This window comes from Battus philenor, unplaced genomic scaffold (assembly GCF_028537555.1).
Source record: "Battus philenor isolate CCGP_79_NKW_IND1 unplaced genomic scaffold, ilBatPhil1.0.hap1 SCAF_11, whole genome shotgun sequence".
In the NCBI taxonomy this organism is placed as follows: Eukaryota; Metazoa; Arthropoda; class Insecta; order Lepidoptera; family Papilionidae; genus Battus; species Battus philenor.
This window is the reverse complement of record NW_027181673.1, coordinates 7,054,211-7,075,122: the sequence shown is the minus strand read 5'-3', so window position 1 is coordinate 7,075,122 and position 20,912 is coordinate 7,054,211. Positions and strand designations below refer to the sequence as shown.

General features: G+C 31.2%; 1 protein-coding gene across 2 annotated transcripts; it reads left to right on the top strand.

Annotated features, from left to right (window-relative positions):
- Window positions 1–7,328: 7,328 nt before the first annotated feature.
- Dip-C (dipeptidase C) lies at window positions 7,329–20,873 on the top strand. 2 transcript variants are annotated; one of them, XM_068773157.1, is made up of 13 exons: window positions 7,329–7,374; window positions 8,361–8,536; window positions 9,600–9,791; window positions 10,493–10,540; window positions 11,265–11,326; window positions 12,422–12,466; window positions 15,329–15,404; window positions 15,791–15,984; window positions 17,074–17,208; window positions 18,449–18,563; window positions 19,156–19,347; window positions 19,741–19,892; window positions 20,711–20,873. In XM_068773157.1, exons 1-13 carry the CDS (start codon window positions 7,344–7,346, stop codon window positions 20,757–20,759), a joined length of 1,467 nt encoding a protein of 488 aa, XP_068629258.1. In that variant the 5' UTR covers window positions 7,329–7,343; the 3' UTR covers window positions 20,760–20,873. The 2 variants fall into 2 exon arrangements, with proteins under 2 accessions (XP_068629258.1, XP_068629266.1); XM_068773165.1 differs by lacking the exon at window positions 7,329–7,374 and adding an exon at window positions 7,983–8,263 and having other exon boundaries at window positions 20,711–20,872.
- Window positions 20,874–20,912: the final 39 nt, after the last annotated feature.

The window sequence follows — 20,912 nt, the reverse complement described above, 5'->3', positions numbered from 1 at the left end:
GAATATATGGGACAGGCCTTTATCAAGCAGTGGTCGTCCTATGGCCGAAATGATAGACCATCTAGTTCTTAAGGAAGTCCAGGCGTATGCATATGTGATGTGACGACTGAGCACATAAGCACAAGAGAGAGCACACCGCGGTGTAAATCTTGAGTTTGCATCATATTAAAGTAAACGTTTACAAATTTGGAAATATGTGTGCAAATCTAGATATTATACAATACGTCAGAGAAGATATTTATGTACAGAATATAAATAATTCTAACCAAGAAAATATCCAAGAAAAAAGTTCAATGTAGTTATACTTAGTTAAACAAACCGACGTGAAGTTTAATTTGGTTGTGTTGTAAGTTCAGAAACCGAGGACGCTTCTCTAAGTTCTTAGTACGCATCCAATAGGGTATTTTCTGATATACTGTAAAAAATGTTTTAAAAGGAATGGGTATTCTGACGACCTTCAATACATATTCGATAACGTCATTATGTTATCGAATTTCATTCGAACAAAATTACATACTTGTATTTAAAAATATTAAAAAACAGATGATAAATACAATAAATAAAAATAAAAACGCAAGTTTTCATTTTCGTCTTAAAGGAATAAACATTTCCTTCATGGGTCTGAGTGTACTCTTATTTTTAAATCTAAAATTATTTGTACGTTAGTAGATATACGAGTATCTTATTGAAGCATCTAAGATGATCACTTGGCTGATATTATAAATATACATCCAACATTAAAAACTTAACACATTTGAAAAGAGCATCTGCTGGGTTTCTGGTCGATTCTTCTCAGCAGATCTGCATTCCGAGTGATGGCTTTCTACTTATAATGTTAAAATAATTGACGATACAAAAGTGCGTGTATGCCTACACGAATAAAGATTTTGAATTGGAAGTGAAAAATGACAATTACTAACCTCCAACTCTGCAATAATGATACAAGTGAATAGAAGTTTAAAAGTAAACATGAAATAAATATGAAATGAGTTTGAAAGACAAAAAATATAATCATTACCACGAATTTTCACAGTTAAACTTGATGCGGTGTAAGACTCTTTGAGAGAAAATATTATGATGGTACCTCTGTGCCTCAGAATAATAATAAATATAAGACAAGACGTGAAGTACATAAGAATATCAGTAGAAATAAAAATAAGCATTCTGTACCTTTCCCTAGGTCTCATAAAATCAGTAACTTATATCGGTACCTTTAAGCGCCGTCTCCTAAAAGCTGGGAGGCCGCCAGCATGAGTCAGCATATGGAATAGATAAGTCCATGCAAAGGGGTCGCCAGTAAACCTTAGTAAAAAGGAAATTTCAACACCCTGAACTATAAAACCAAACGACTTGCAAAGCGAGGAGTGTTTCCCCCAACACCATCCAGAGGGAAAAGTAAGAGAATTTCCGAGTCACACAAATGCTTCACATAACATCCAAATGTCGCACAAAAACGTGAAGGACCGGTAGTGGGAGAAATTTAAATTTTAGCTCACGGATCTCCACTCCGGTAGTCTTATGATCGACGAAGCTGTAACTGCCTCAAAAGGCCTCAGCGCCGACATCTAATCGAAACTAGAGAGAAAACTCTTTTATCAGCCAACTGAGTGCCATATTACAATAAACTCGTATGTGATATCTCTGATTATCATTATAATGTAATAAATTTACCAAGCATATTAAACAAATGCTTATTAAAAGAATTATGTCATAGTGTGAAGGATTTTTAAGTGATTTCTAGTTTGTGAGTTGCTCTACTACTGATCATATTGTAAATGAGCATAAAAAATGTCCGAGTTTGTCGTAGGTTCCTCGGTGATCAGGCGGCCCTTGGAACCCTTGTAGCTTTAAGCAGAAGCATGCTTTTGTATGGAGTCCAATTTAATTTTAGTTTCTAGCAAATTGGAATCATCTGGCTTTCCTTTCATGACGTAAGCAAGTGTTCACTGTGAATGATCTTATGCGCATAACAATATAAAAAAAGCATAAACGAAAACAAACTATTTTATCAAAATACAGCCATTACCATAATATACATAACGATATCACTATTTATATCGGTATATATATAATGAGAGATATAGAAGCGTGAATTAAATTTTACAAATACACAGTCCAAATATTTGTATTGGTTATCGATAACATATTTTAAATTATATGTAATACTTGTACGAACCTCTATATTCTATAAAATAAAATTATTATAAAACGCAAAGGGTGTTGTATATAAAACAAATTTATTTAAAATTCTTAAAATATTCATTATAGCACCCAAAATCATTACATGTTGTACCGGATAACCCAAATTGCAAAACATTCTTCTGGCGTTGCCGCAGGGAGGGGAGTGGATTGTCAATAATTATTAAAATTATTCGTACAAATTGCCGAGATATAGTCCGTTGGGGAAACAGCAGCAACGAATTACGAGAAGTAATAATTGTAATAGTAATATTAAATTTACAATGTTATCGAATGGATTTTAAATGCCGTTCAATAAACTGTTTTTTACTTCGCAGATAACCTCTAAATTATTGTTCATCTAACATCAAATTCATTTTATTCAGAACATTTTTGATTAGTTCGAATTACATTCTATTATATCCATGCAGGCATGCATATTTGAAGAGTAACCAAAAAATAATAACTTAGATTCGAAAAGATATCTAACGATTTGTTCATATTATATATATCACAAAGTTCATTTTAACCTCAAAGAGAATGAAAAGGGAATAATAATGCATGGTTCACAAGTGATTAGATCAAAGAAGGTAAAATGATAAAACGAATATAGAAATATATTTTGATAAAATGATAAATATAAAAGACCAATTTAAAAAGTCAGGAGTAGAACTATACATAAAATACCAAAATGAGCTTCAGTGTCTCAAGAAAATTCAATAGCTGCGACATCTAGTAAAAATTTTTTAAAAAACGTATCTGCTATTTGTCGCTAGATGGCACATAAAGTTATCGTAGAAAAAGTTAAAAATATAGCTGTAGATACGGTCGACATTTTAACCGTGCTAGAACTACTTAACAGATAAACGGTATTTTTATCTCCATATTTCAAGGTCAGGAAAGAGGAAGCGATTAGAACAAAATAGAATTTATTACTATTTCCAAATATATAAATTGGAATTTTCAAGATAGCTTACATAGGACGAAATTTCGAAAAACTGTGCTTAATAAAAGATATTGAAAAAGTAATATAATACAAAGAATGGGTAATTGAGTTTATTATTATTAAAACATTACAAAATTACACGTAAATCAATTCAAATTAAGTGTTGTCAACAAAGTTGCATTAACGATCATAATGTTTTTATTGATGGAGAGTTTTTTTGCGGAAATATAAAAACGTGCTTTTGCAACGGTCGCACTATTAAGGAGTCAATGACTTTTACCTTAGCCCCGAATTTGTTCAGGCTAAAAATTTATATACAACTATTAAGAATAGGATTATTGAAAAATGGTGATTTTTAATAATACTATTTATTTGTAATATCTGAGATGGCTTTTAAATATATAATTATTCTAACCTTAAATTAGTTTTTAAAAATCATGTTTAAGTATATTGTTTTCTATGTGAAACTTTTTTTTCATTTATGGTTAAAATTTGAGTGAAGTGTATATTTTAAGTATATATACATTTATGTATGTATGTATGTATATATATATATATATATATATATATATACTTATATTTATGTGTAATATAAGCATATATATAGTATAGAAAATAAAATTTATTATCAAATATATTTTGATTACGATTAGGTTATGGAAAGACTAGAGGTCTTTATGAATTACTTATAAAAATTCTGAATATCAATCTCAATGTTTATAACCAAATAAATAGTGAGCAAAAAACAGTCAAGAGTCGAGGGCATTGTCCGCTTTTAGATCGAATGCGGCAGAAGACTCGATATAACATGTAAAATTTACCTTCACTGTTGTGATGGACATTAAAAGCTACAGTCTAATTAACACCGTTAAAGTATCGTACACACGGTTTAGTTTACTTTATCGACTTTAGACATTACACGGCAAGTTCGTTAGCTTCATAGGTACCAAAAAAATACTTAACATACACGACAGATGTTTTATTTAATACCGTTTTAGTATTGTCATTACCTATTGTAAGTTGTTATTTTCTGTAACGGCTGGCCACCATGGCTTTATTGGCATTCATAGATTTAGCGAGTTTGAAGGAGCAGGACGCAGATGTCGCATACCCTAACCATCGGTTTTGGTAACAAGCTAGAAGGCTCCTCGGTTGCGACCACTACATGATTGAAAGGCCACATAGATCTTAGATTGTTTGGATGGGATGCAAAGGCCTCCTGGGTACCACGTGTTAGGCTGTCACTCAGAACTGGTTAGCATTCAACTAAAAGGCGTCTGGGAGGGCTAAGCTAAACCTTTTGGCCGAATGCTGTTGTCTAATTTACATTACAACCACTTTAGAAAGCGTTTGCTGTGGGGGAAATGACGGAAAAACCTAAAACAAAACTTAGATCTATAATGATTTAAAGTTATCTCGTCTCCTGTAGTTTACGAGACAACCTCGGCTGTGCGGCTGTTTTTAACCTGTTGCGAAAACTCGATAGCATGTCTAGGACCATTTTTAGGACTTTATTCCGTGCGATAACTCATAGGATGCTCCCGTGGCCTTAGGTTCATGCACTAATTCTGCATGATCTAAAGTTTGTGTGTCGACTTGTGTTCGCGAAGCCCGGGCTTGCATATAATTATTTTACCTGGAAAATCATTCAAAATTACTGGCGTAAAAGATTCAGGACGATTACTTGTCGTATGTTAATCTACGTACAATTATTTGCTTTTTAAAAATTAATAAACAATAGTTATATTATTTTAAGAAGATTTTTAACCAAAAATCTTCTAATAACATATGGGGAAAGAGTTTTAAAAAATATTTCGGTAAACATCACCTCTTTACCTAAATAAATTATTTTAAACAGTGATAACATTATGTACATAACAGAGATAATAACAAAAACATTTACTACGATTTACGTATATCGACCACCTACTTAAATTTTGTTCCCAAAACCAGTCTAGCTGTGTCTACATCGGTCAAGTCGAACGACAGGTTAAACCTCTAACACAAAGATAACACCGTTCATATTACAGGCGTGTCGGCTCGATCTTGTGTTTATTTACGTCCAACGTATTGTTTGTATACAGCCCGGCGCGACTGCGCATCTGCTACGTCATACCCCTCCCCGGTGCCCCCGCAGAGACCCGCCATTCCTACGCCGGGGTCGACTTGGCTCACTCGCTCATTCATTCGACATTCGCAAACGTTGTAGCGCGCTATCGTGTCCGTGAAGTACACTACTAATTTGTCAATAAACCTATTACCTAGCTTACGCTATGTTGAAAGAGAGTACGAGATATGACAGCCGTAACACTATTCAGGAAGAGAGGCGTCCCTTGACTTCAACTAGATTGCCAGCAATAGAAGAGCTTACAATTGGACTTAAACAAAAGCTTCACCTGCAGGCACGGGCCCGTGCTGCACCTTATTATATTAGAAAGCAAGAACCTGTCGATCTTGTGGAAAGGTTATTGGAGCAACGTGCCCTTGTCGCCGAGGCTGTCCGAAGATTACAAGAAAAAAAACAATCGTGTCATGAAATATCTGTAGATTCATAATTATTTATTTTAAAATAAACATTTTAATTGTGAAAGTGTGTAACGTGTTGTGAAATCGCTTGTGTGTAAAAACGTGTCGGGTTACAATGGTGCTATATGCGGAGAGCGTGCGAGAACGAGATGGCCAGCTGTGACGTGTCACACACTATACGAATCACGAGAACGAACCAAAATGGCCGCCGGTACTCTACAATCATAATATTTATTCTTCGTTTTATAGTGACCTTAACTGATCAAAGTACTGCATGACGTAACAAATCTTTATTATTGTCATGCCTTCTGTGTAATGTATTTAATTATTTCTGTGTTTAAGTGTTATGCGGAGAGTTTTCCATGTTTTACAAATATATTAATTTTAATGTGAAGTATTCATGAGCTTTAACTATTGTTTATGTCCCTGAACGTAAAACTGTTCAATAGGAAAGTCATTGTTACTCTATTACATATGTAAATAATTAAGCGTTGTAATATACTCAAGATTTTGCAATTATGCTATCAGAAGTGAATAGGTTTAATTAACAATTATGTGAATCATGCTTATAAAATTGTTCTTACTCGTAAACAACAATAAAATAACTAATATAAATCAATTCAAAAATGATTGTAGATAAAACAGTAAAGAACTACTCTAAGTACAGTTACTTCCTCGCATGTAAAAGATATAGGGGTAAATTATATCTCACGAAAGCGATACAATATTGTATGACACGTTCTAAATGTAAACATTAGGTAGATTAATTTTCACCTCTGTTTACTTAGGCAATTTTATTATAGTTTAAATCTATCTCGGTAGTATATCAGCAATTTTACGTACAACTATACCAATGTGGTCAAAAAATCAATGTAATATTACATGTGTGCATGTTTTAGTGCATTTTGTGATTTTTAGATAGTTTAATTTATCGTCGATCTTGTGATTTAGATACGAATTAAGAGTAATCTAATAAATGAAATTAATTTCAAAGAATTGCGTATTGTTTAATTTTATAAATTCTAACAAATTTAGCTGGTTGCAACCAAACCTCGAATGTTATAATTAAGCAAACAGACAGTGTTACACCATCTCATACTCAAGTAATGAAAATATTTTGTCTTAAAAAATTTAAACTATAAAGTAAAACTTTAAAAATTACATTTGTAAATTTCCTACATAGATAACATAAATTAAATAATTGAAGACAATATAATTATTTTTATTTGAAAAAGTAACTATATGTGTAAGGCGATACTTTGATATGAAGTGCAAAACCACCTAATAGAAGTCAATATACCACCTTCAAATACAATATAGCAACGAGTTTTCAGTAGGTAAGTTGATAAAAATGCCCTCTAGCGACGAGTAGTAAATACAATGTCCCTACAGTAGAATTCAATTTCTTATAAGTGTAAAAGCTTTGTTAGTGAACATACAGCTCATTTGCTGGCAATTAATGTATGGTATACCATATCCAAAAATCAATGATTTCAGAAATTATAATACAGCAAAAAATCTTTCAAAATTGTGAGTACTACACGGTATAATTATTTATTGAGTACTATTTATCCTTGCAGACTGTACTGTTATAAGTAATTGACCTGTCGCATTCCCATCGAAAAACTACATTTTTAGAATAATCACTTTATCCAGGTGTATAGGTACAGGTATAAAAGCATTTGATTGACAAATGATAACCGGGCGTCAAGAAACTCAACATGGTATATTTTATTAGCCTAGTAGTTTTAATAAGTACAAAGTTCCTTAGAGTGGAATACGGTCGTGTTTAAGAACTAATTTAAAAATTAGTTCTTAAACTTAGCAACAAAATTGCCGTTCACATACAAACGGTCTGCAAATAAATATTATGTTTTGTTTGTCTTTTTTATTTGTGACGTATGGTCACAGTTGCTCTTTTGGCATTTACAGATTCTTTGGGTTTGAGGGGTCAGATCGCAGACGGCAGGTAGCCTAAATCTCGTTTTTGAAAGAAAAGCTACTACATACTACTACTGCAGCTACATAGTACCGTCGAGTTCTTAGATCGCTTAATGGACACTCCATGGAAAGTCCTAACATTAAGGCCCCTCAGCTTGGACTCTTACAACGAGTTAGCGCCCGGGAATAGTGTATAGTTAGCCCGCCATTAGTGTATATTTTTAAATTAGTTTTAAGTTTTAATATTTCTAAAAACCTACGTATAAAATTACTTACAAAAGTTCTTCAAACTTAAAAGAATATTTACGTTGACAGCATTTCAACACATTTTATGTCACTGTCATTTGAAATAAAAAAATGTAAACAGTTTCATTTGTTATTGTTATCTAAAACTTTTGTTATATAAACATATTTAATGATTAATTGTGTAAGAGAAATATTAGGTATTTACTTTTTCCTGAAAGTCCGATATTGAAACGATTTAAGTATCGTTTGTGTAAAAGTTTGATTGGTACCCCGTAGTTGAGACGTAATATACATTTATTACTTGCTCTATGCAACACAAGATAGCTGAATAGGCACACACTTAAATTAATGTCATATGAAAGCAATACTACTTGTAATATATATTGTATATATAATCTATTGTTGTTGACCTGTGTTGGCAATCAGGTAAGAATTTTACATTCTGTGTTGTAAGTTGTTATCGATTTGATAAAGCCGTACATAAGTGCACTAGATTACCTTGTTCTGTTTATTATACATTCAGGCATAATGACGACATCATGGTCGATGGGTCCTGGTACCTTAGAGGTGCCCCTGAATCTTTTTGCTAAAAACAGAGATAGATTGGCTAACAAATTAGAACATGGTCAAATAGTAATTTTGCAAGGCGGTGATAGTATAAATCACTATGACACAGATCAGGAATATCTTTTTAGACAAGTAAGTATTATGATATCCATTTTTTTTTAATTTAATAACTTAAGAGACTTTTTCTAGTGTTTAGAGAATAAAGGAATGCATTTATTAATTGTCAAGGAAGATATTTAATTGTACCTTTATTGTTCATAGGTCAATATCTATTTTCTATACCTTACTTTTGGAGGTAAATGTCTGTGTATCAGAAATGCCTTTAATTTTATTTAACCCAGTTTTTTATTACTCTGTATATTATAGTCAAATTGTTCCAAGTCTACCATTGTTTTTCTATTTTTTATAGGATGTTGATATATCTTATTAGTTCAATTTAGTATTATAGTACCCCCAAAGACAATGACTCACTCAAATGGCAAAGACTATCTACAATACATAAATTTTCACCTTAACACTTAATATTTTTTATTGTTTTACATTTAGAGGTTTGATATTTAGATAAGCTTGGCTAAGAAATTATGAAGAGGGCTTCAGAAAGTTACAGATAGATAATTTATCACAAGGATTTATTTAACCAGTTGATATTTCTCTGTAAGTAGTACACAAACAGATGTTATTATATATCTCATTTGTACATTTGCATTCTAGGTTTACTTTAAAACAAAACTTCTTACTGTGATACACATATATAATACTTTTACATTAGATCTTTAGTTCTAGTTTAAATGGTCTAGGTGAACCCCCTGGGCTCCTCTGGAGACTCAATGGTAGTCTTCTTTGGTGTGATATAAAAATGTTTGTTAAGTATTGTGAAACTTATTATTGAAAAAACTAAATTCTTGGCTTTAGTTTACCTATCAATATAGGTAGATAATATTTTTAGAAGTTCAGCAACTGTCACTTGTAAGAACTTGCATATTCTTTTTTTATGCAATGCTAATTTCCTTAGCAAGATTTAATCTTCAAAATTTTTTATCTAGTTTTGGAAACATGGTGGAAAAGTAGCATTGCAGAGGGTCCACTGGAATCAGCTAAGTCTTCTTAAATTGTCTATAAGAAAAAAAAGTCTCAGAACCTCTGCTTTAAATAAATATACTTCCAAATATCTCTATTAAATGAATGAATTTTTCAGGAATCATATTTCACTTGGATATGTGGTGTTCGTGAACCAGGTTGCTATTGTGCACTGGATGTTACCACAAAAAAGGCTCATCTCTTTATTCCACGCCTTCCTGATGAGTATGAAGTCTGGATGGGAAAGTTGCTCTCCTGTGAGCAGTTCAAAGAGATATATGGGGTTGATGAAGTGCATTATGTAGATCAGGTATTGTTGTAAATTGAGTTGAGTGATTAAATTCATTTTAGTTTATATCAATTGGCTCATTAAAGCAATATTAAAGATCTAGTGTATAGTAATGAATATATTATGCCTTAGTATGGTTAAAACCATACATATTTTTTATTGGCAGTAGTCTTTTAATGGCTACAAAATGCTATATGCAAAGTTAATAACCATTTAAAATAGTTTGTTGAAATAATTCTGAATGTAACATAAAATCTATATATATGTGAATTAGTATATTTGTCATGGTGTAAATTACCACTTCAATATTAAAAAAATCAATGAGATTATAGTAGATTCTTACAAGGTGGACAAGGAAACTAGTTAATGTTATAGGAAGACACTGGATGCATGCTGCTTCAAACGGTTCTGTTGAAAATTTATGGGAGGAGGGGGTTGGGCCCAGAAGTGGATGTGCTATAACTATAATTATAAAACTAAACCTAACTTAAGAGTCAGATTGGGCTTTAGCCGTAATTTGGAGTATGGAGGCCAACTTAGATCAGCTTGGCCAAAATCATGAATCCCAAGGCACTAAAAACCTTGAATAGAAGTCTTTTAAAATGCAACGAAGCGATAAGCTAAAAGAAGCTTTAAGCTGCACATTAGAATCATAGGAATTACAAATTACATTTAAATTTTAATGCACAAGAATTTGATTATTGTTTGTTATATTCTTGCAGCTTCAAGAGATATTGAAACAATTAAAACCTGAGGTGCTTCTAACTCTTGTAAGTCTAAAAATGTTTTAATGCTTTTGAAATAAATATTAGGATTGTAATAATTTAAAAATTGATGAAATAAAAAGATGAAATGAACGAACCGGACACAGGTTAAAACAATTAATTGGTTACTTTTGATAACATATCTATTAAGTATCTTAATACATTTTATACATTACCCTGCATAATAAATTATGGAAGGACCTTATTAATATTATTATGCAGGTGATTGGAGATAGGTGTAATAGCGATATAATAGGGCGAATATATAGCTTATTTGTTGTCCCTTAATGTATCTTACACCATAACCAAAATCAATGGTTTCAGAAATAATGAATAACATGATGATAATATTGTAGTAAAAGTGTTGTTAAAATTTGCATTACTAGATGTTTAACTTAGTTAGTGTTTACTATTTGTCCCTGCAGATTTGGACCTGTAGAATTCAAAAGCCTGTCGCATTTGATTACCTTATACATGTTCATTTGGAATAGGTGTAACAGTTTTATAGCTTTTAGTTCAAAAAAGCTAACATAATTATAAGCTTTTACACCTGTAACCTATCACCTTGTATAATAATATTTTAAGCTACCAACATATTTAAAAAAAAAAACTAGGTAAATATCAGTTAAAACATTCAATATTTGCTTATAATACTATTTGTTTTTAATAATTATTACTTACTGTGCGGTTTTAATTAATTTTTGGATCTGAAGTAAGGTTTATGTTTCAGAGTGGACCCAATACGGATAGTGGACTAACAGCTAAAGAAGCAGTTTTTGAAGGCATTGATGAGTAAGTACCGTTTTTGTTTTAGACATTTTATTAAAGCCAATTTTGCTGTGGACAAGTGCCATTTGGCGGTAGACATTTAAAGCTTCACTGGGAAGTCGGTGGTAGAGCCTTAAATAAGCTTATTATAGGCTTCTTTACAATACCTAAGCCTCGGGATTAATATTTGTAATTTATATAACATATATTAATCCTTAGGAATTAGAAGGAATTAATAAGAATTAATATAAAAAAAATTATATATAAAAGTTCCCCCAGGATTAAAGCTTCCTAGTCACTAAAAGCACGTTTATCTTAAGGAGCTGTTTGTTGTAGGATTTAGGATTTTGCATTTTGTTTATAGAAGCCGTGCAACGGTAATATATTCATAAAATAAGTCACTAGATATTAATTTTTCTTACCCTTCCTCCCCTCGTTACACTATCACAAAAGCCATCATCTCTCTAAAACATAATTTATGAATCATGCAAAGTTTAGATTTATTAAAAATCATGAAATATAAATAAATTAATATAATAGAAATCATAAATACAAACAAATAAATCATTTTAATGCTCTCATATCCAAGGCTACCTAATTACTCTGAGATGTGATTTGCTATAAGCGTTATATTAATTTTTTTTAATGATTCATTCATATTATTATTCATTTTAACTCCTTTCTAATGATCACTTGTACGTCGTGAGAAGAATTCTAGAATATTATTTCATATAAATCAAAATCAAACTATCTCCTCTATAATACCATCTTATAACTTAAAATACATGACCCCTTCTGAGAAGAGCCCATATGAAACTCAGCCGGTTTTTCTTGTGATCAAAGTATCCTTATACCAGTAATAAGAGCAATTCATAATCAAGCTTTTTACCATTTTTTTGACACATGTTTTTCTACAACATTTTTTTAATTTATTAGTTTGATAATTATAATTATTCATAAAGTAATAACAATAGTTACTCTTAAAAGTGATTTGCTCATGTAGCTTTATTTGTAGTCTGCAATTTTAATAATAAACACGTGATTGCAAGGTTTTTTTACGTTACCTTGAGCACATTATAATGAACTTCATATTAACATCTATAATGTTTTTACTTACAGATTTAAAGTCGATAACGAGATCCTATTTCCCATTATCGCCGAGTTGTGAGTATAATAAAAATATAATGCCTTTTTATCTTGATAACTTAGTTACAATAGCTAATAGATAATTTAAAACTAAATTAAAAATGATTGCTTCATATTATTATTTTCCTTTAACTGTTAGTTAAAGGTTGATTTATGAATGGAATAAAAGATTATGTATATTTGAGTTCTGTTTACTGTTTTGCAAATATTGGAAAAATTAATATTTTTTTTTTAATTTATTATAAATATATGACTTATGTATTAATAAAGGTAATAAACATATGGTAAATGATACGCTCGGTCGAAATTATGTATTTAATATAAATATTAATTTTAATATAAATATTTAATATAAATAAAATACCCAGAGTTTTTCACATTTTATACACACAGGCTATTTTTAGTATGTTTTTACAACAACAAAAAAGGCATTATGGGGAAGTTTGAAATTAGAACATTATTAACGAAGTCATTAATAGTAAGTATAATTTCATAGAATTTGTAGGTACAATTACTGGCTACCGATTATCGACTACATATAAATAAAAAAAGTCAACTCTAAACGAGTTAGAGGTAGTATCTTCAAGTGGCCAAAGCGAATTTGAACCAGTTTACCATAAGAACATTTTATTATTATTGCCAAATTACGATGGATATTAGTTATACCTTTTAGCAATTCCCAGCTATTTAGAAAGGTTTTGAATTATTTTATTAGTGAGATTTTGCGGTCCCCATTTACGGTCAAAAACGGGATTTGGCTAATTTAAAATTGATATTTAAAAAATCTTGAATTTCGAAAAAAGAACTCATTTTCTATCTCCTTACGTTATATCATTCTATAAAGTATGTTTATAAATTAGCGGCAACTTAAAAGTTACGATTAACGCGTAAAAATTGTCATAGCATGATTTTTTATGACATTCTTCATGATGTCAGTCAGCAACTAGGTCACGATGGACTTCCTTTACCTTTTGGCGATGAAGGTCCATCTCAAGCTACTAATGATGAGTTCAAATGCAGTTGTACTAATCTTATTAATCTGCGTTATTACGATGTTCAGATCATGTCAAAGGTGACTGTTTTGAAAAACAAATTATTTTAATTTTTGGTACTATAAAAACTTTGTCTCACCTTACTCTCACCAAGTTATAGGAACTTTATGTTACATTCTATTGCCAATACCTGTGACATAACTAAGTTTTTTTATTGTTCTATTACAAACAAGTATCGTTAGGTTTGGTTAGTAAAACTACTACCTTAACATTTGTGTAAGATCCTCCGTATGTTGGTTAATGTCTAGATTTTTTTACGCATTTTATCTGTCTATATTAACATAGACAATTTTGATAAGGTAAAAATAATAAAATAATGAAATATGACTGACAGTCGTCACCGACACCGGTAGATGCGGAGTTGGTATGTTCCCCACTCTTGACTATGAAGTCGGATGAGAGCAAGGCAAGATCGATCATTATTTTTAAGTAAAGCCTATGCCTTCAATGGGTATCTATCGGCCGACAAAATACTTTGTTGCTTGAAAACCTACTCTGTAAAAGTAAATGTCTATTGTAAATTTGATTACTTATAAAAATATCGTAACATTACTACAAACAGTGGGCGTAAGTTATGAGTGTGTGAGATAAGTAGGTCGCGTGCTGCAGACAAGAAAGATCTTTACAAAAGATATAACCTCTCTCCATCTCGCATGTGTTTGAATTATATCTCTATGTCTATATTTAAGACTCAATTTTCGTGACAAGTTACGGCTCGCAATGCAAAAAAATCTCACTAATTCGTCATAATTTTCAAGATTCCATTATTTCAATTTCACATGTTTTTATTTTGCCATACTGAGTTTTAAGTCTGAGCTAAAAGAGCCGAAGATATAAAGGATATATATTTTAGTCATTGCTAACTAATTCTCTCTCTGACCCATTATGAGCTAAATGAGTTAAAGATATAGAAGAGTGATATATGATATATATCCAAGGATCGAAAAGATATAAATCACTCTTTTCTTGTCAGGGATACATTTTGTCTCTAGTCTCCATAAAAGAACCTTACATAAATTTTATAACAAATCTCAAGTTTCATAAAATACTGACGAGATCTAAGTGTTCTAAATGAAACCATTATCAGTTTTTAATGTTTTGTTTTAAATATAATAACTATTGGAAACCGAAATAAACCTTAGTTTCCAATAGTTTTATATCAGTGATTACGAATATCAGTACGTGTTTATTGTTGAAATATGTTATTATATTATAGTTACGCTTTATCACAAGATTAACATATCTTTTTATTGATATAACCGATGTATGATGACATGAGATATTGATCCAATAATCTGTACTTTGAAAATTATTAATTACATAAACTGTGTATTATCTTTAGTAATGCCTGTAGATATAAAATGTACTATTATGTAATTTTTTTATATATTAGGATCTGTAAAATACGTTGTTAAAAAAATACGTCGACATTTTTTAACAGCTCTTTAGAAATGTTTATATTTAACTTTGTTAAAATGAATTTATCTTATTGTTTTTATAAAATTAATACAGCAACGACTAATGCGGATACATAAAATAGAACTAAAAATCAGCTAGTTAGAGGCAAAAAATTACGAGTATAGCCCTAAATTATCCTCTTTAAGTTCTCTGGAAGAATCGGATATTAAAAAAAGATCACAAATTCTCAAATATCAGTCCAATCATTAGAAATTACATGGGGATGAAATGAATAAATATTTTAATCAACCGTTCCAAATAAACCGATATCGATTTTTTATTTCAGTCTTTATATTTAGTTTAACAAGGAAGATATAACAACATATAACCTGTATATACATTAGATAAATAATTTACGTTTTTCTCACAGGCGCGTCATAAAAACCCCTGAAGAGATTGAAGTAATGCGGTATGTGTGTAAAATTTCATCCGACGCACACAAGCAGGTATATTCTTTACTTAATTTAAATAAACCATTTAACATTTATTATATTAAAAGTAAATTATTTACTACATTTATTACCCCTAGATTGCTAAATTTACTATCCCAAACTACCTATGTGTCGTTTCGTCAGTCGTGCGACAGAGATAACGCTCTACGAAGTCGAAATTAACCGATTGTCTCTTTCCAAAGGTCGATGTGCAATATTTATCGCCGCGTATTGTATGTGTATTAATTCTAAAGGGAATTACGTATTTAATATTTCAAGTTTAATTTTTTAATAAATCGCAGAGCATTTTTTATTTATTAAAAATTTATTTTTTGTTATAATTTATCTATTGTTATTAAACATTTAGTAATACAAATTTATTAAGTGTTAACACTCTGTAGGTGATGCTTCACGCGAAACCTGGTCTGATGGAGTACCAGTGCGAGTCAGTGTTCTTAGACCACTGCTACCGTATCGGCGGTTGTCGTCACGTGTCATACACCTGCATATGCGGGTCCGGGGACAACGCGGCCATTCTTCATTATGGCCACGCCGCTGCACCAAATTGCAAGATGATCCAAAATGGCGACATGTGGTATGTCTATCTTCATTTTTTCAAAATAATTATTGTTAGGTCCCCGACAACCTCGATTAGTAATTTTTTTTGTGCTGCATTACAATAGTAAAATATATTTAAAAAAATATTTTAGTGATGACATTATTGACAGATTTAATATTGACAGAATTAAAGAAAACGATACATCCTTAAATGTATGACGTACTAATGAATATGTATTCATATAAAATATTATCCAATTTTCTCCATATGTCCAATTTTCTGTCAGGTTCTGAATGTTGATTCTATCGAACACAACCAGGCAAGAATATTAGATATTCATTCTTATACACCAGCTTTACACTTAATTTATGTTATTTATCAATCCTGATAAATAACATAAATTAAGTGCGTTGCCAAGCTGCGTTGATATGATAGCTCGAGACATTGTTCGAAATTTGAAATTTTTCGCGAACCTCAATTTTATGCGCATTTAAAACACGCAAAGGAATATATTTCGTACAAAAATTATAATTATTGAAATTATATAACAAAAGTACAAAATATGTGTATTGTAGTTAGATATAATGGCACACGTATATGACAGCACTCCTAATAATACTTATAATATCGGTTAATTAATTATTTGTCGGTGTTTGGATTTCGACAATTTTATGGTAGAATAATAGTAATAATTATTTACACCAGTAATTTGTTTCGATTTCTCAGGAGCTGACATAGGTTATGTAAATTTAAATATTGAAATAATTCGACAATCAATCAGAGCCAAAAATAATCGTTCAAAGAGGCGCAGTTTTACCACCTCTGTTATATAGCTTCTATTTGTCACGTGAAATTCATTTATATGTTACAAAATATGTTCTGTAACTCGAGCGTTGTAGCAAAACGCTGTTAATAATGCCATTACATTTTTGTTGTTGCATACCGCGTTTCTAAGCAGTGCTATTGGATATCTGTGGGCACCATGTCTAACAGTGGATGTCCTTTGGCTGAAATGATGACTACATGCAATAAGCCAAACATTCGTTTCGTAACTTATAATAAAATACTGTTAAAGATCGGTTTCGATTTAATATTACGTTTTATATTGACGTCTACTACTTACAGTTTGTTCGACATGGGAGGAAACTACGCCGGATATGCAGCAGATATTACGTGTTCGTTCCCGGCCAATGGGAAGTTTACTGACAACCAGAAGCTGATCTATGAAGCCGTACTAGCGGCCAGAGATGCGGTCTTTAGGTTAGTAAAGAAATATATAATGGCAAGCCCAATAAATATTTATGATAAATGAGACTGTTGTAATGTAAACCGCATTAATATTCCATATGGAATACTTTTACGGAATCCTTGTATTGATAAAGTTAAATGTATTACAATATAAGACTAGCATTTGATTTTTCCATATATATTTCTATAGTAATTATACACTCCATTATCCTTTAGTTATATATCCAAAAGTATACTCTTTGTTTTTGTAAAAAGATCTTTATGTATTTAAATATTTCATAATTCGTTTATAAAAAAGAACTCATGTCTCGTTTACAATTCTCGTGTCATGAAAAATAGTAGAGATGTGTAATTTCTAATTTAGAAAATAAATGTTTAATGCTATTTTCGTAATAAATAACTTATAAAAGTAATAATTTGCCTGGTTGATAGTTCCACGATCCCCACTATGAGCGATTCACCAACCGTATATAAATAGCTGAAACAGTAGTCATAAGTTGCATAGTTCACGGACCCTTTCGCTGCTTGAAATCATATCAGAGGAAGTTGTAAAAGCCTTGGGGTTAACAGCAAAAACTTCTTCGAAACAGTACATTACAGTAGTAATAAGTTTGTTAATTCAGCTGTCAAGTCTAGAAAATAAATTATACTCTGTATTATCAATCCCAAATAAATGTATATTTTTAAGGCGACTCACACATTTATTGCGTAACACATAGCTTTTACTTAGTGGAATAATTATAGCAAGGGGAGATTATGCTCTATCTCGTTTTGAAGTGTGTTTTCGGCATTTAAGCAATAACATATTTAGGTTCCAATGTAGCAGCTAGAAATATTTATACTTTATAGAGGTGTATACCTGTATAAATGTAGACAATATTTAAATCTTGTAAAAACTGATAATTTTATCAGGTAAACCAATACACAAGTTTATTATTTGTATTTTGTTCACATTATGTGTTGACCTATGAAGTATTGTTGGATTAATTTTATATTTCCATCGTACGAATGTCATCTGTCTATGATTCATCACATAATAATGTTAATGTTAAAAAAAAAGTTGTTTTTTATATTGTCTTCGAAATTTATTATATATTTGGTATTGCCATATTTTGTATTTTAGTTTTTTAATCTTATATATACAATGATTTGTTTTTCCTTAATATTTGTTTTTAATACCTTCAAGGATAATTTAATTTAATTGTATCAAAATTAATATTTGATTATCAAATAAATAATTTACGTGTTGTAGGGAAGCAAAACCGGGAGTGAAGTGGACGGATATGCATCTGGTTGCTAACAGAGCTATGCTGGAACATCTGAAGCAAGGCAATCTACTCAAAGGAGACGTTGAAGAAATGATCAGGGTGAGTTTTAGATACATCAGGTTGTTTTGGTTATTTGTATGAATGTGTATATGCCAATCAACATTATTAAAATCTTAAGATTTATCCGGCACTGGTGTTAATATAGGTTAATTGGTTACAGGTTTAAAAGTGTGAATGTACAACATCATAATAACTCTGAAAAATGTTACATTTATTTATTTTTTATATTACAATGCGACAGGCCATTAACTTTTGGCAATAAATATGTAGTATGTTTTTTTTTATGTATACCCTAAAATGCGCTTACCTTCATGTCTCTCATCTCCATCTATAAGATTGTCTGGTAGAGATCGCCTCGAGCGATAAGACCGCCTGTTGTACCACCTCTACATAAATTATTTATTTTTAGTTATTATCTATTTTTTGTTACATTTCCTTTTATGTATATTTTTAAGAGTAATTTTGTTAAACAATAAAATTTAAATAAATCGGAATATATAAGTATGAAAAATAGATTGTAATATATTATGATTATAACCAATTATAAGGTATATAACATTTACGTTCCATATTAAGCCAATGCCAATTAAGGTAACTGCCGTAACTAACATGGTGAATACTTTATATACAGGAAGGTGTCAATGGAATCCTGCAGCCACACGGTTTAGGTCACCTCCTGGGTCTGGATGTCCACGACGTGGGCGGTTACTTGCCGCATTGCCCCGAGCGGCTCGGAGGACCACTGAGCAGACTGCGTACCGCCAGAGTTCTAGAGGCAGGAATGGTGCTCACCATAGAACCTGGCTGCTATTTTATACCCAAAGTAAGTTTACATCTCTACGTAAAGTGCAGACAACCGTAGCTTGTGGATTGACCGACAGTTGCCGTACGGCACCCTGCGGTCATACCATCGCTACGAACATTTCGTAGAAAAGTATTATAAACATTTGTATATGAAAGAAAAAGCCGCAGGTTGTCAATCCCTGCGATAGGATAATGATTGTCCACGGGTGCGCCATAGGTTACAGACGGCACTATTAGGTTAGCGGGGTTCACGAGCCTACGCAGTTAATATTCAATTTTATGCTTGAAGGCGTCAAGGCACAGTGAAAATTAGTACTAATTAAGCAGCGATGCAAAATCCAAAAAAACGCAAAACTTGGTATTGGCGTATATCTATCCATATTACTAATTATTATAAATAATTTGCATACAGCTCCTAGATAAGGCACTAAACAATACGACGCAGGCGAGGTTTTTCAACTGGGACATTATAAACAAGTACCGAGGCTTTGGGGGCGTTCGAATTGAAGACAACGTGCTGATCACCGAAAATGGTATCGAAGATCTCACAAGTGTTCCCAGGACGTAAGTAATTTATTAAACGTCATAATAACAAGCATATATAAATTACTTGGTTTTTAACAATATAAAACCCTTTAAAGATCTTACAAAGTAAATATTGACCAAATGAAATGGAAATAAATAGTGAATGAAATAAGAATTTTTACAAGTTTCCTAACTAAATAATCCATTTGACACGCATTTGTGTATAAAAAAAATATATACATAAAACAAACTAATGGTTATCTATAGATGCAATCTCTAGAAGAACCATTCCTGCACAAGGGTAGTAGAGCATTTGAGAACTCCACTAAAGTCTACTCACCCTGCTATTTTATAAAGCTACTTTATTTTTTTACATAAAATGCTGGACAAATTTGTTGTTTCCTTTTAAAATAGAACAAGTATTGTTCTAAAGACAAAATATATCAGCCATTTAAATTTTTGGTAATTAATATGAATTATATATATAAGATGATTGGTATGTGTAAAAAGCTTTACACCTATTTTCAATCATACTGTATAAAGTGACCACTATTTGAATATGATAGGCTGTTGATTGCTGCCAGTAGTCTGCAGGAACAGCTAGTTAAAAAATAATACATTTTAATGTGTAGTAATTCGAACCTTGACGACTTTTTCTTACTTTATTATTTCTCTAACCTGCAACTATAATTTTTGGATAGATTGTTCCATATATTCATTGGAAATTGGTCATATGACCATATTGGAAGTCTTAAGATTTGGTCTGTGTCCAGTAATTGATGACCTACGGCTGAAATGATTATGACATCCATATTAGGAATTATTTAAAATCTGGTCTTTGTCTGATTTGCTTTCAGAGTCGCAGAAATCGAAGATTTCATGGCAAATGGCGCAAATTTTAAATAAGCCAAACTAGATTGTTATTAAAAATCATATTACTACACATATATTAGTTATTCCAATTATATGCTGTTTTGTTTATTATTATTAACATTTATAATCTTGTTTTGTAATATTATTGAATGAATAAAACAAATGTGATGAATATCAAGTGGTTTT

Excerpts from the sequence above, each read along its gene's own strand:
- Dip-C (XM_068773157.1), top strand. The coding sequence starts at position 7,344 with ATGATAACCGGGCGTCAAGAAACTCAACATG. Across the intron at positions 11,327-12,421 it reads GTTTTTGAAGGCATTGATGA|ATTTAAAGTCGATAACGAGA; the intron begins GTAAGTACCGTT and ends TTTTACTTACAG. Across the intron at positions 18,564-19,155 it reads ACGTTGAAGAAATGATCAGG|GAAGGTGTCAATGGAATCCT; the intron begins GTGAGTTTTAGA and ends CTTTATATACAG.